The sequence below is a fragment of the Catharus ustulatus genome, chromosome 3 (genome assembly GCF_009819885.2).
Source record: "Catharus ustulatus isolate bCatUst1 chromosome 3, bCatUst1.pri.v2, whole genome shotgun sequence".
NCBI classification, from domain to species: domain Eukaryota; kingdom Metazoa; phylum Chordata; class Aves; order Passeriformes; family Turdidae; genus Catharus; species Catharus ustulatus.
In genome coordinates, this window is record NC_046223.1 from 119554224 (window position 1) to 119570750 (window position 16527).

The 16527-nt window shown below is 52.0% G+C and overlaps 1 protein-coding gene across 1 annotated transcript in view; it reads right to left on the reverse strand.

Annotated features, from left to right (window-relative positions):
• Nucleotides 1–16527, reverse strand: part of RAB10 (RAB10, member RAS oncogene family) — a 38737-nt gene that overhangs the window by 2777 nt on the left and 19433 nt on the right. The window contains exons 2-4 of the mRNA XM_033055314.2: nt 8334–8394; nt 1740–1878; nt 381–470 (exon numbers count right to left, since the gene is read on the reverse strand). Coding sequence (XP_032911205.1) covers nt 381–470; nt 1740–1878; nt 8334–8394 — 290 coding nt within the window. The remainder of the gene's footprint in view (nt 1–380; nt 471–1739; nt 1879–8333; nt 8395–16527) is intronic.

A 16527-nucleotide genomic window follows, 5' to 3' on the forward strand; every position in this document is an offset into this window, starting at 1 on the left:
CCCAGCCTCAGGGATTCTGGGATTCTGTGACTCCCCCAGCCCCAGAGGGCACCAGCAGCACCAGCCAGGTGAGGTGGCTCAGAGGATTCAGAACTTCCCAGTTCAGAACAATTAAAATCTGTGCCTGGTCCCAAGAGGATGGATACCACACACTGCCACACAGTGAGGAACTTCAGGGATGCCTGGGAATTTTGAGTTATCAAAGGAAGCAGAATCTGCAGCTGAACTTTTCCCATTCATGGCAGTTTCTGAGAAAGCATTGCCAGGATTCCCAGCCATGGACTCCTGCATTCATTCCCTGGCACACCCCCCTGGGCCATCCCAACCCCCTTGGCAGGGATTTGCTGACTTGGATAAAGAAGTTTTTGTTTGATACTCACCTGTTCACCTTTTGCTTTAGGGACAACTCTTTTATCCTCCATGTCACACTTGTTTCCTAACAGCATCCTCTCCACATCCTCGTTGGCGTGCTGGAAGGACACAGGGACACAGGGACAGGGTCACACATCTCCCAGCACACCCAGAACGCTGCTGCACTTGGCTGTGGCCAGGCCACCACCTGCACTGCAATCTGGGGACATTTCACTGCCCACGAGGGAGCTTCAGCACTGCAGTGGCACAGGAATGAGCTGTTAATTAACCCCAGCCTCTAATGACTTCCTAGCACTGGTTAATGGTTTCCTTTTCCCCACTGAACAATGTGAGGGATGAGGAAGGGGAGAAAGAGGGACTGGGGAGGAAAATGGGGCAGGACCCAAGGGCAGAATGAGGGAGAGAAGGGAACCAGAAAGCAGGGAGTGAGGTAGGGCGTCCAAAGGGAGCAGGGAGGGGAGAGGTCTGAGTCTCCTGCACAGTGTCAGGCTGGCCAGGGATGAGGAATCCCAGATCCAGCCCATTCCTGCAGCACAGGCCTCTCTGGAGGGGCAATATTTATCATTTATCATCATTTCTCATCAGCCCTGGTGAGCTGGGAAGGTCCTGTCTCACTGGAGCTTGGCCAGTGTGATGCCAGGCTCCAAGAAGTGCTGAAGGAGGATCAGAACTGCAGGCTGCCAGCCTGACCTCAGAGGGGGAAGGTCCTGGAGCACATCACCTGGGATGTGATCCCACAGCACGTGCAGGACAAGCAGGAGGTCAGGCCCAGCCAGTCTGGCTTTGTGACAGGTCCTGCCTGACCAACCTGATCCCCTTCTGTGACAGTGTGACCTTAATGGATGAGGGAAAGGCTGAGGGTTTGATGAAGCCTTTGGCACCTTCTCCCACAGCATTCTCCTGGAGAAATGGGCTGGTCCTGGCTTGGAGAGGTGCACCCTGCTGGGATAAACCTGGGAGAGCTGGGCATGGAGGCACAGCCAGCTGGGAACAGCACCAGGGGCTCAGGGCTGCCCCAGCCCTGTCCAGCACCTTCAGAGACGCTCTGGGTACAGCTGAGGGAGAGCTGAGCTCTGGGGATGCTTTGCTCACATCTGGGGTGTGTTACCTGGCACAGCTGAAGGAGAGCTGAGCCCTGGGGACCCTGGTCCAGCTCTGTGTCCCTGGCACAGCTGCAGGGAGCCCTGGTGACCCTGGCCCAGCTCTGTGTCACTGGCACAGCTGGAGCAGAGCCCTGGTGACCCTGGCCCAGCTCTGTGTCACTGGCACAGCTGCAGGGAGCCCTGGTGACCCCGGCCCAGCTCTGTGTGTGTCACTGGCACAGCTGCAGGGAGCCCCGGTGACCCAGGCCCAGCTGTGTCTCTCACCTCGTCGATGTTGCGCAGCCACTTGCTGATGTTCTCGAAGCTCTTGGCGTTGGTGATGTCGTACACCAGCATGATGCCCATGGCCCCTCGGTAGTAGGAGGTGGTGATGGTGTGGAAGCGCTCCTGCCCCGCCGTGTCCCTGCAGGGTCAGCACAGCTCACACACAGCTCCAGCCCTGCTCCCTGCCCCTCCTGGCTCCCCCCACCATGGCACACAGTTCCCTTCCCATGTCACAGTCACTCAGCACTCTCTGGAAGTCACACCAAACACTGACAGGAATTTTGTTCTCAGCTCAGTCTTATAAAGTTTTATAAAGCTTTAACTTGATTTTGCAGGTGTATATTCCTGACATTTCTGATCAAACTCGTATCAATCAGATGTTCAGAGCTGGACATTTCCAGGCAGAAATTGTTCCCTGCATCCAATCTATACCCTCCTCCATTTCCCCTTGTCCTGTCCCTGTCCCCTGGGAGCTGGAGCTGCTGCAGAGAGCCCAGAGGAGCCCCAGAGCTGCTCCAGGCTGAGCCCCTCTGCTCTGAGCCAGGCTGGGAGAGCTGGGGGTGCTCACCTGGAGAGCAGAAGGATCCAGGGAGAGCTCAGAGCCCCTGGCAGGGCCTGAAGGGGCTCCAGGAGAGCTGCAGAGGGACTGGGGACAAGGATGGAGGGACAGCACACAGGGAATGGCTCCCAGTGCCACAGGGCAGGGCTGGCTGGGATCTTGGGCAGGAATTGTTCCCTGGCAGGGTGGGCAGGGCTGGCACAGGGTGCCCAGAGCAGCTGGGGCTGCCCCTGGATCCCTGGCAGTGCCCAAGGCCAGGCTGGGCACTGGGAATTGGGACAGTGGGAGGTGTCCCTGCCATGGCAGGGGTGGTACTGAGTGGGTTTTAATGTCCCTTCCCACCCAAACCATTCTGGGATTCAGTGATTCTATGACAAGGTAGAATCTCCAAATGTAATCTAAACCAAGATTCCACACTCCAGAACCCCCTCCAGCAGGGCCTGGTGTCTCCCTGAGCCACAGCTGCTGGCTCACAATGCAGCACACTCAGTGACTGATCTCCATCTGCTCCTGGAGCTGCTCACACCAGGCTGAGGGCAAGGAGCAGAGGAGGAAGCAGCAGGGCCCAAACCCCAGCACCTGACAGGCCTGGATTGCTGCCTGTGGCTTGGGGAGGTACCTGACTCCATTCCCAGCTCCACAAACCACCCAGGGATCCCCAGAGTATTCCTGAAAATGTCTGAGGTGCTGCTGGAAGCCCTGCCCAGCCTGCACTGACTGCCCAAAGGGCTCAGGTACAGCCTCAGCCCCCTGTCCCTGGATTCCTCCTATTGCCCATGGCTCAGAAAAACCCAGGGCACCCCTGGAGCCCCAGCAGCCCCACACTGGGATATTTCCAGGCACTCCTGTTTTCTCATCCCACTCCCTGAGCAGACTGCTCTGACATCCCACTCTGAGCCCCAGGACTTGGCATTTGGCTGCACTGAATTTCACAGGACTTTTTCCAGCAGCTGGAATTGTAACTCACTCCTCAATTGGACTGAAACTTTACAGCTTCACCTTTTCTGGCTTATCTTCCAGACAAACCCCACAGTCTATCCCCTCATCCCAGCTGTTAACTCTTCCCTGGCACAGCTGGGGCTGCCCCTGGATCCCTGGTAGTGCCCCAGGCCAGGCTGGACATTGGGAATTGGGGCAGTGGGAGGTGTCCCTGCCATGGCAGGGGTGGCACTGGGTGGGATTTGAGGTCCCTTCCCACCCAAACCAGTCTGGGATTCTATGAAATAATTTTGGGAAGTTTAATCCTCTAACTGATGGCTTTCCTAGCATATCCCAGATCCTTTCCTTCACTCAGGACAAACTCCTGCAAAAATATCTACACAGATCTCCACTCACACCTCATTATTTTCTCTCTCCCCAATTCTGTACCCACCTGCCAGCACCTTCCCCTGGTTACTCCCTCCCAGTGGTTCCTACCAACCAGAAAATCCTTCCCAACCCCACCAGACTTTGGGATCTGGGATTCCTCCCCCCTGCCACGGCCAGCAGCTGTCACAGGAACAATTCTGAGTGGTTTTACACAACTTGGCGCTGGCAGCACGGAGCTGCTACTCACTGCTTGTCACATCCTCCAACTGACTGGCCTGGTTAACTCCTCCACTGCTCCTTCTGGCAGCTGCAGCTCAGCTAATGGCAGGGAGGGAAGCAGTGAAGAACCTGGAGTGTTTCCCTTGTTTTTTTTTTTAATAAATACTCTAGCTGCCCTTTCCCCTGGTTAATGGATTCTCCATTCATTATTCAGAGATAACTCCTAATGGATGGCAGATCAGGGCTGGCTGAGGCACACAGAGGAAATGAGTTATGGTTCTGGATCCACCCTGGGCAAACTGCAGCAGGTAGCTCCTGTTTGTGCCCTGCCTCCCCATCCCCTGTTCAAACCCTGGCTATGGCAGCAGCCTCCAGAGCTCTGGGTGTGGGCACAGACCTGGCCAAGCTGGAGCCCTGAAACCTGGCAGTTCTGAGCTTTCTGTGCTGGCTCTGACCCCAGGAGAGCACTGCTGGTGACTGGGGAAGGCTCCAAATTGGAGTTAAAATCACTGGTGTGTGGTTAGAATAGAAATGTGTGATTGTACAGGGTGAGGGGTTTGGGATTTGAGGGTTTAGAATATAAGAATGGGGGTTCTTGGGAGTTGTCTCTTTCCTCCTCCTTCCCTCTTCTCCATAATTTCAGGCAGTAGTTTCTGGTTGGACACTTGGTGCTGCACTGCAGGTCACAGGTGTTTGGTTATTAGTTAAAAGGATAAATAATATAAATATTAGTTCTTTATTGGACTGTTTAGCTATAAAAGGCCTTGTAACCAGCTCCATTCAGCTCCATTTTGCTCACTTTTAGCTGGTAGCTGGAAGTGTTGCAGAACTCTCTGTACTATAAATAAAATTTAATAAACAACCAAGCCCAAACAAGAAATTCATCTCCTTCATGTTTTAATCCTAACTCTAAGTAAAAACAACAAAAAAAAAAAACCAAACCACCAATCAAACAGTACAAGTAACCCATTACATCCCAGCTCACATGAGTGGGGGCAAGGATTATTGGAACACAGGAGAGGGAGGGAGCTTGGATGCTCAGCTTTGTGAAGACAAAGGAGCTTGTCCTGTGGGACTGGGGAAAGGAGATGCCCAAGGAAAGTGCAAAATCTATTTGAATTATTCTCATGCCAACATTAAAATATGCATAAGCTGTATCATATTAGAGGTTTAACCTGGAGAGAAAGGAATTGCTGGGACAGCTTTCCAGCTGACCTAGCAGAGACTAAAGAAACCCTGAAGTCTATTATGATTTATTGATGAAAGATTTACACGGCTGCAGCAGCCAGAAGAGATGAGATCTGATGATTTGTGAGCATCCTGCCAGCCCATGTGGCTCAAAATGAAGGTCTTCAACATATCAAACTAAGGAATTCCTAGCAAAACAACCCCAAGAATTTTATTTCTGTTACATTTGCAGAACAATGTGGCACTGGAGAGGCTGGGGAGCTGCAGGAGCTGCAGGCTGAGGATTTCCCCAAGGATTTCCCCATGGCTCAGCACTCCTGGCTGGACAAACCTGGGGGTGGAGGCACATCCAGCCTGGAATGGCTCAGGATGGCCACACCACACTGCTGCACCTGCACAGCCATCCCAGGACACTCCAGGGATTATTTCTGACAAGAGCTCATTGCTGAATCAACCAAGCTCCTGAGGACACTTCTCTGGCCATGGAAATGTGCTGCCAGCAGAGATGCACTGAGAGAAAAATGTTATTATACAGTCCTGCACACAGCTAGGAGCTGTTCCTAGAATTTGGAACCAGTCAGGAAGACTGTAGGAAAATAGGCTGACACACAAATGTCATTAAAGATTGGAGAGCTGGAGGAGCAGCTAAGTAGGAAAAAAAAGAAAAAATCCATTTTTAGCTGATAGTTACATTCCTTTGAGCCTGTGCTTTGCCTGGATCACAAACCCAGCTCTGCTTTTTGTACCTGGGCAGCCCAGAGGTTTTCCAGCTTCCATTTCCCAGTGGTTGAGGAATTCTGGATCCCCTCTGTGGATTGGAGGGTCCAAACCCAACTGTGAAATCCCTTGTGAACCCATCCATGCACACCTGCAGCTACCACTACAGGCCATGAGGAGCTTCCCAGTAAAACTTCATTCCCTGCTGTTTTCCATGTGCCACTTCCCAGCCTGAGGCCAGAAGTGATGTTCTGGTGCTGGAAAAAGGTAGCAGGCTCTGTCAGAACCTGCTCAGGACACCCAGGATTTAAAAGGTGTGTTGTGACACCCTGTGACAGCACCAGGAAAATCCCATTCCATTTCTCAGTGCTACATTATGTAAATGAGTTCTGGGAAGTGCCAAAGCCTTTTGCTTTCCATTTCAAAGCAGCTCTACCTGACTTCCTCAATGTGTGACATCACACTCAATTTTTAGCTCTGCTCCCCTGTCCCTTTGAAGTCCTTCAGTGTTTCCCAAAGCCAGCACCATCTTTTCCTGGATCTCTCACTATCCTCCATTCCTTCTCTGCCTCATGACAGTGTTAATGTTCTTCCAGACTCTGAGCACTGCAAACCCCTCCAGTCCCACCCTCTGTACGTGTTTCCACTCCCAAATGTGTCTCAATTCCTTTCCCCCAGATGCTGGACCAGCCCCATCAGTGACTGTCCCAGCAGCAATTCTCCCAAAGAAGAGAATTCCTGGGATTCTCTTGCCAAGAATTTGTCCAGTCCCCAAGAGGGGTTGGACAATAACCCAGCCAAGGAGTTCCTGGCTGTGATTCCACCCAGAACCTGGCACACAGGTTCTCCATGATCTGCCCAGGATAAACCCACTCCAGACTGTGTCCCACCCTGCTCCTGGCAGCACACTCACATTTGGAGCACAGGAGAATCTCTAACCCAGCCTGATCCTTACACAGCAGCACTTGAACAGCTGAGTGTTGAGTTGCTCCTCAGCCCAGGCAGGTTTAATTCAGCCTGACCTTTGTGTTCCTGCTCCTAAATATAAATGTCAGAGCTCATGGCTGTGATCTGTCACAAGGCCCTTTTTTCATGGCCAGGAAGAGGAAAGGAGCTGTCCTGCTGTGGGCTGGGCTGTGCTGTCACACCTGAAGGACAGGGCCATGCACAGGGACTTGGAGGAGCTCCACAAGTGCTCCACAGGAATTTCATGAGCTTTAATAACTGCAGATCCACACTCTGGAGCAGCCTCAGGAAATGTTCCCTAAATCCATCCCTGCTCTCTCAGCTGCTGCCTTGGGCTGTTCTGGGAATGGTCACAGCTCCTGCAAGTGTGGAGTGAGTTCAGAGTAGGAAGCAGGGGGGAAACAGAGATGCACTGCACAAAACACCTCCACAAGACACTGAGCCACTGCTGGGCAAAGCTTCTGCTACAGGAAAAGCTGGAAACTTATTAGAATTTTTTTAATTTTTCTGTAGGAGCTTCATTTCAAATGTGCAATCTGAACCTGGCAGAAACAAGCAGTAGATTCAGGCCACAACTTCCCAATTTTGTGATATTTCAAAGTTGCCACTGTATAAATCTCAGCTCACCCAACTCCACTTCCCTAAAGCACCAAACCCCACAATCTGTACAGTTTAATTACATCTTGCTCTTTATATATGCATTAAATAATCCATTTCTGCACATTTTCAGTTTTTCACATTTCATGATGATTTTTCTTTTTAAGTTTAGTCATAGAATCCCAGAATGGTTTGGGTTGGAAAGGACCTCAAAGCTCACCCAGTGCCATGGCAGGGACACCTTCCAGTGTCCCAGGATGTCCCAACAATGCCCAGCCTGGCCTTGGGCACTGCCAGGGATCCAGGGGCAGCCACAGCCCCTGGAATTTCCTCCCAGGGAACAATTCCTGCCCAATATCCCATCCAAACATGCTCTCTGTCACTTCTAACACTCCCTCAGGGTGCTGGTGCCAAGATGCCCTGCTCAGGAAGGACAATCCCTCACAACTACCCTGCAATGAGGGAAAGACCCTCCACCCTCCTGCATCCACAGACCCCAGTGTCACAGAGCCATGGGACAGCTGGGAGAGGGACAAAAGGGACAAATGCCAGCTCAGAGCTCTGGAGATGTGAGCAGGGAGCCACAGGCTCTCCTGAGCTGCTGAAAAGCCTGTGGTTAAAGCACAGCAGCTCACAGGAAGGAGCTGAGGCTTTGCCTCCTGTCAGACATTCCCACAGAGCAGCTGTGTACCAGCCAGCTGAACATGGAAAATTCCAGCCCAAGTGCAGCCCTGGACTGCATTTTCCTGCTGACACAAAGCAAGGCTACCAGTCAATTTATAGTCACAGACTGCAGGCAAGTCCTCAGTTCAAAATTCCAGCTTTAGAGCACTTCCCACTAAATCACAGCCTGTGAGGAGGTGTGCCAGCAGCCTGGCCCAGGAGCAGCCTGTCCAGTGGTTACAAACACTGCTCCTGCTGCAGACACACACATGCAGTGTGTGCACACCCAGCTCCAAAGCTGCATCCCTGGAGGGAACTCAGGCACAGCAAACTCTCCCCAGAACACCTGCTGCTGGAGGAAGCTGGGTGTTACTCACCAGATCTGTAGCTTGATCTTCTTTCCTTGCAATTCAACAGTTTTAATCTTGAAGTCTATCCCTAAAATAAACAAACACATAAATAAGTAATTAGTGTTTATTTATTTTAAAACAAAATCAATTCTACATCCACTCTGAAGAGCTGAGACACAACAGCAGAACAGCAGCTTTTTCTTCTTTCTCTGAACTGCCAGGTTAAGGAGGGATGTCCAGGACACTGAAATGGCCTCAGGGTCTGCACTGGACACCCCAACCATGCCCCTGTGCCCCAGAGTGCTGCCCCAAGGCTGCAGGAGCTCTGGCAGCCTCATTCCCTGGGGAGTTGCTCCAGGGAGCTCTGCCCCACCTCTCCCAGCACACACAGGGTTAACAGACACTCTGAGCTTCCACTGAACACTCCAGGCTTTAACCAGCAAGAAAAAGTGAATTATCAGAGCTTGGTCTGCTTGTGCAGACCCATCCCTGCTTCAGCCTTGGGTTTGGGACAGCCAAAGCCTGGCACAAGTGTCACCACAAGTGTCACCAAGGCTCAGCCAAGCACACACCATGACAAAGGATTTTATTTTCAATCCCAGCTAAAACAGAAAGTCCCCAAGTGCCACATCCAGGTGACACCTGCAGGGATGGGCACTGCAAACCTGCCTGGGCAGCCCCTGCCAAGGCCTGAGCACCCTTTCCATGCAGAAATTCCTGCTGCTGTCCAAGCTGAGCCTGCCCTGGCCCAGCCTGAGCCCATTTCCCCTTGTCCTGTCCCTGCTCCCTGGCAGCAGAGCCCGACCCCCCCTGGCTGTCCCCTCCTGGCAGGGAGTTGTGCAGAGCCACAAGGTCCCCCCTGAGGCTCCTTTTGTCCAGGCTGAGCCCCTTTCCCAGCTCCCTCAGCCTCTCCTGGGGCTCCAGCCCCTCCCCAGCCCCTCCAGGGCTCTCCTGGCAGGATTTAACCTCCTTTCCCCAAAGCAGAGGTTGCAGCAGGAACTCTCCAAACCATCCCCCCAAACTGCTCTGACATTAATTAGACACCACCATCCTGACTTTCAGTTCCAATCAGAGAACACCACTGATCATCCCTCATGCTTTCCAAAAACCTGTTTATATTTAGACTTTTGAAAAGGCAGCAGCTGCAATCTCAAACTTCCCTCCCAAATCCACAAGGTCACTTTATACCCAGAAAGATGAAACAGAATTTGTGAAATGCAATATTACATAAGAACTTTGCATGGGAGCTGTGCTCCTTTATTTTCCAGCCAGCCCCAGCACTGCTGCATCCCTCACATGAGTTAACATTTTAACATTTTTAAATCTGTTTATTAACTATCACACTGATGTGACTGGAAATACAAACCTGCTGAATGACTGATTGCCAAACCTGCCCCAAATCCACCCAGCCCTGGGAGTTGTTTGCTGCCATGTGGTGTCCCCAGCAACACAACCAAACAAAAACCAACAGACATGAGAAATGAAATGTTTTATAAGGTGACAGTTACCTCTGGGCTGTGCCCAGCTGCAGCAGAATGTTTGAGAGCCACTTTTTATGTGTTAAGATAAAGTAAATTATTAACCCAGCTAAGGAAATTAACTCTTCTCTGCACTGGGAGGGATTTAGCCAACTCCAGTATCTGGGGATAAAATAAATCTCTAATCCCATGTTATACTCAGCTCCCATCCCATTACACCAGCTCAGCCTTCAGAACAGAAAGATTGTTATAAATAGCAATATATTTCCCTGGAAATACTTCCAGAGGAGGTGCAGGAGCCTGGGAAAGGGAGACTCCTGTGTGGCTGGAGTGACAATAAACAGCAGAAACACAAAGGCTTCCCAGAAAACACGTGTGGGGAGGTTTCCAGGAAAACCCAGTTCAGGAAAGGGCTGAAGAGGGTAATGGTGTAAAACCTGAGTGGCTGAAGAACAGACATCTCGTCATCACAGGGGGATAATGAAAGAGCTCATGAATTAAAGATGAGCATGAAATTACTCCCTCATTAAGTGTCCATAAGATATTCATCACCTTCAGCAGGACAAGCTGGAATTCACAGGAAAACCTGACCTACAAAAATCTTGTAAAATCCAGATGTTCTGGGATCCAATGATTCCCCAGGCCCAGGTGTGACCAAGCTGAAGTCAGCTTTAGAAAGGACAGGAGCATTTATGGATTTCTGGGCTCCTGCCTGGGGGTACCAAGGCTTTGAGGAGCAGCACAGTTGATGCCATGGTCAGTGCAAACTCTGCCCTCACACAAACCCTGAGTCTGCTCTGCCCAGGAGCAGCTCAGGGGCTGCCAGCTCACACTGGACACTGCAGCCACAGGAACACTGGACCTGTGCAGGGTTAAACCTTCCATGTCCTGCTGGACACACAACTGTTGGCTCAAGGATTTGTGTTCCCAGCCCTCTCAGATATAAGATGCTAAGGCAGAGCCAGGAGCTGCATCAGCAGAACAGCTTTAAGCCTGTAATCATTTCCATATCACTTGACACCTTCCCAAGCCCCTGCCAAGGAGCCACTAAATCTCCTCTGCCACTAAATCACCAAGTGACTGTTCCTGACAAGTGACTGAGGTACGAGAGGGAAGGAGGGAGGGAGAAAAAGTTATTTTCCAGTCCACTGCAGAGCTACAAATGATGAGCTGGCCCTTTCCACACAGCCCGAATTTTGTTTGCATTCCTTCCAAACAAAGCCCCCATTGAGCACGGGGAGGATGCTGGGCGGGAGGAAGCAGAATGTAGGGCAGGAGGAGGGCACGGCTGGGAGATGGAGCTTGGCAGGGACATCCCATCCTGCAGGGACATCCCATCCCACCCTGCAGGGACATCCCACCCTGAAGGGACATCCCATCGATCCTGCAGGGACATCCCACCCTGCAGGGACATCCCACCTCATCCAGCAGGGACATCCCATCCCACCCTGCAGGGACATCCCATCCCATCCCATCCCATCCCACCCTGCAGGGACATCCCATCCCTGTATCCCATCCCTGTATCCCTGTATCCCACCCCACAGACACATCCCACAGCACCCAGCTCAGCACATCCCACCCAAGACAGGCCCAGAGCAGCAGAGGAAGAGCTGCATTTTGTCAGTAATTCATTAATAATTGCTGTGCACACACTGCAGCAGCACCACGTGTGCTCAGCTCAGGGCAGAAAAGCAAACAAGCACAAATTCATCCTGGGAGCTGGGAAGTGCTGGAGCCCCAGGAGAGGCTGAGGGAGCTGGGAAAGGGGCTCAGCCTGGACAAAAGGAGCCTCAGGGGGGACCTTGTGGCTCTGCACAACTCCCTGCCAGGAGGGGACAGCCAGGGGGGGTCGGGCTCTGCTGCCAGGGAACAGGGACAGGAGAAGGCGAAATGGGCTCAGGCTGGGCCAGGGCAGGCTCAGCTTGGATATTGGGAACAATTCCTGCCTGGAAAGGACTGGCACAGCTGCCCAGGGCTGGAGTCCCCATCCCTGAAGGGGTTTAAAAGCCCTCTGGGTGTGGCACTTGGGGACATGGGGCAGTGGTGGCCTTGGCAGTGCAGGGGATGGTCTAGGCCGCCTTTTCCAGCCTCACCAACGCTATAATAATTATATATAATTATATAATTCAAATCTTGTGTGTTCAAGCTGCCCAGCTTTGTGCCACAGGCTCTGACAACAGCCAGGATTTTGAAGTGTGTATTCCAAGAGCAGCTCAACACCCAAGTTCCTGTGGCAGAACTCAGAGCACACTCCTGTCAGGTGTCTGGTGGCTGTGCCCAGCTGAGCCCCTCTCAGTGCTGGGTCATCCTGAGGGAGGGGAACTTCTCAGCCAGAGCCACAGCACCTTCTCCAGGAGCCTCACCTGACTATAAAACCATGGCATGGTTTGGGTTGGAACTTTAAAGCCCGTCCAGTGCCACCCCCTGCCCTGGCAGGGACACCTCCCACTGTCCCAGGCTGCTCCAAGCCCTGTCCAACCTGGCTCTGGGCACTGCCAGGGATGGAGATTATTGCTGGATTATCTTATCTGTAAATTTATCAGATGTAAATGAGGTCACTGTACCACTGAAACAGAGTTCACAGTTTGTTTGGGTTTTATTTTTTATAAGGTGAGGAGTCAAGGTCTTTCCTAGCAGGTGTGTATCCCTGTGCTGGAATCCAGCAGTGCCAGGGTCCCAAACACAAAGAGCCCCTGGCCTGGGGCTTGCTATTGCCCCTCCAAAATAAACTCTCCTGTCTAAGCTTGTGTTTCCAAAACTTCTCACACCGAGTGAAATCAGCCCAGCAAAGTCCCAGTGCTGGGGACACCACCTGGAGAAAATAACACTGAGCCCTTGTTCTGTGCTGAGGGGTGAAGGACAGAGGAGACAGCTCCTGGAAAAGGATTTCCCAGGAAACAGCTCCTGGAAAAGGAATTCCCAGGAAATGGCTCCCAGAAAACCTCTGGAAGGCAGTGCTGGCACTGAAGATGTTGAGTGTGGCTTGGGATGGTTCCTCCACACTGTGCAGCTCTGACTCCCTCACACAAGAAATGTTTTGAAAGACTTAAGCAGTAACTGAGACCATTAAGAGCTTAATTAAAAGTAGAACTCTCAGCTCCTGCCTGATGAGCTTGTGCTGGGCTTTCCTTGGCAAGAGAAAGTGGATTTAGTGCTGAAGAGTTCTTACGAAATCATTAATTATTATCCTAACGGATAGCCAAGGTTAACGGCTGCTGCCTGTGCAAATGGCACTCCAGCTGCATTGTGCATTGTCCTGCAGAGTTTGGAGTTCTGCACTTGGCATTTTGGGGAGTTTGGCAGGGATTTCTCCACAGCAAGGGTGGGCAGCCCTTGGGAGGAAGGGGCTGTTCATGCTGAGTGCCCATCCCTGGAGGTGCCCAGGGAAGGCCTGGATGGGGGCTGGGGACAGGGTGGGCATGGGCACAGCTTGGATTCCAAGTTTTTGGGGGTCTTTTCCAAATCCAGGGGCTCTGGGACTCTGCACTGAGGTTAATGCCTCTCTCTGAAGACTGAGGAGATCTCAGGAAATCTCTGTGCTTAGACAGACCAGACAAAGCTTTCCACCCCCGAGTTCATTTGGTGATTTTAAAAGCTCCCAGGTTTAATTACTGCTGCTGTTGTCAGCTCTCTTTTATTGCATTTTTGGCATTTAAATAAAGGCACTTTGGGGCTGTTTCCTGGGCCCTGTGTAAGCTCCAAGCACACGTGGGGGATCCCAGCTCCACACTGAGTGCAGGTATGGCACAGCCTGTGCTCCTGGGACTGCTGAGCCTTGTCCTTCACACTCCATGAATGGGAGAGCTGCTCATTCACTGGAGACAGCAGCCAATGCTCTGCCTGCCCAGGCACTTCCAGTGCAGGAATTTCCACAAGTGAGCAGGAAAGACAAGGTTTGTACCTTGCTGTGGCTGTTACAGCACCTGCTAGAGCTGAGATAAGAAAGGAACAGGCTCCATCACTGTGAGAATCACAGCTCTGAGATGGGGATTCAGGAAAGAGACACTGAGGCCACTCCCAGCCTCATCCTTTGGCAAAGGCTGGAGTGAAAGGCTGAGTTCTATCAGGGAGCCAAACTCAGCTGCTGTGGGAGGGAGTGGGAAGCTTTAGGCTGGCTGGGACAAGCCCTGGCACTCATGGCAATTCCTGCTGCAATCAGGCTGTGCCACCTCTGGCAGCCAGCACAGCACCCAACTGCAGAGGGGAGGAGCTGCCAGAACAGGGCTCCAAGGGGAGCTGGAACCCACCATGTCCTGTTCCCCAATCCCAACAACTTCTCCAACAGCAGGGTCTCTGACCATCAGTGCTCTGGGAGTTCCTTCTCAGGAGAAAGCTTCAATAAAACAGCACAAAGGGTCACCAGGCAAAGTCAAAACTCACCCACCTGGCTCCTGTTAAACCAACTTCCAGACCGAGCTAGGAACTGACATTGCAGGCCATGGCTGCTCTTCCCAACAAAACATTTATTCATCAGCAGTGAGGGACTGCCCTGCATTTGAACTCTTCCTTGTGCTCAGCCCTGATCAGGTGTAGCATGCTCAGGTACATGGGAAGGACAGTGGGGAGAGGGAAAGGCAGCCTGATCAGCAACAAAAAACCAGGGATGGGACAAAACCAGAAACTTGTGGATGCTCTGGGTGTGACAGGATGCAAACACACACTGCTCCTGGTTTAAACCCAGCAGGCAGCACGAATTCTGCTCGTGCCTTTGCAGGAGGATGCCCCAACTGCACACACCCTGCTCTGGGAGCTCAAACACCCTTAATCCCCTGAGCAAACAGCAGAATAACTCAGCAAAGCCAGCAGCTGCTCCTCCTCCTCCTGGGGAGAGCCCTGCACACACAGCTCACCTGCTGGTGTGTGTGCACACAGATCCCAGCCCTGGGACAGCACCCACTGCTGCAAGGATCCTTCCTGCACTGACATGTGGCCATGAGCTCTTCGAGGAAACAGGAAAAACAGCATTCATCAAACCCCACAGTGGGTGGGAGGGACACTAAATCTCATCTTGTCTCATTCCACTGTCCCAGGTAGAAACGTTTGTGTTCTATTTGCAGGCATCAAAAACCCCATCCAAGCTGGCCTTGGACACTCCAGGGATAGCCACAGCTTCTCTGGGAAACCCAAGGGGAATACTGGGATTCCTTCCCAACATCCCTGTCCTTTTCCATGGGAAGCCATCCCATGATCTGCCTGCATAACCCAGCACTCAACAGGAATCTGCAAGGCCTGAACACCTGGATCAGACAAGCCAAGTGCTGCTGCTGGCCCGAGACAAGCCCACACAAAGAGCTTTATAAACAGGTTATAAATAATGCAGCCCCAGCACACAGAGGCAGCACACACTCACTCTGTGCTGGGCCACGCTGCACATTCCAGCCCTCTTCACTCCCACAGTGCTCAGAGCCAGGACTGCACACACTGCCAGGGAGTGCCCTGACAGCCTCCCCAGCTGCAGTGACTCAGGACTCCAGGGCAGGAGGGGAGAACCTGCCTGACTTGTTGGGACACAGAGCCTGGAGAGGGAGCAGAGCTCGGGGAAAGGAGCAGAGGCAGGGCAGGAATCCCAGAGACCCTGGGGTCCCACAGCCATGGGGAGAGAGAGGAGCAGCCCTGGCAGCATCCCAGAGGGAATCACAGTGACTCTGGAATGGCCTCCTGGCTGCCTTTGCTCTCCCTTCTACACCTTCAGTTCCATCATTCCTGGCATCCCAGACCTGGTGCATAACAAAGAACTCAAGGTACAAGTAAACCGTGGGTTTATGTGTTAGCAAAGCAGAAATTCAGTGAATTCAGGTGTTTCTCCTCCTCTGCAGGAAGTTTTTACCAGTGCAGAGTGTGCAAACCAGAGCTGCAGCAGGAACTCACTCGTCCTGCTCTGCAGGTTTCAAGTCGTGACAGCTCAGCACTGACAGAGCACCTGAAGTGCATCTGAATGCTCAGCACACACCTCACACGAAATAAAGCAACACACATCTCTGCTGAAACCTGAAATGCACCTGAATGCACTCAGCACACACCTCACACGAAATAAAGTAACACACACTTCTGCTGAAACCTTGTGAGCACACTGAGCTCATTTACACAACAGAATCAAGGAATTGTCCATCTAAAATCACCAAGGCCAACCATGCTAGAGGTCTGAGAAAGCTCCACAAGAGGGAGGAGAAGCTCCCTCTGAAGGGGAAGGTGCTGTCTGGGAGCCTGGTTTGGATCCAGCTGGGCTTGGCAGGACCATGGCAGCAGACCCAGTGATTCAATGACTTTAATTGCACAGCCACAAGTGATGGCACGATCAGTGCTCAGTTTTTTCCCATACATCCAGTGCCAACCCTGCCATCCTCAGTCCATCACCCAAAGGCCTCTCCTTCCCCAAAAGCTCTCTCATCACCCCCTCACCAAACCATCCCCATCACCTGGATAAACATTCCCTGCTTTACCCCGAGGTCAGCAGCCTCCACCCCTCCACACCATGACACAAGACACACAAAACTGCTTTTTCTTCTGGGTAACATCCACAGCAAGAGCAGAGAAACTGCCATGGAATAGCTGGATCCAGCTGCTGGGGATCCACAGGACGTGCAGTATCCTGAAAATTGGTATTTTGCATACAGGAATTATGACCAGAGCTCACTCAGTAAAGCTAAGTTAAAGACTCTTACCCAGTGACATTTGCTAGCATGAGTGTGTATATCTTAAAAAAAAAAACTTAATTCCAGCATCTATTTTTAGGAATGCAGTAG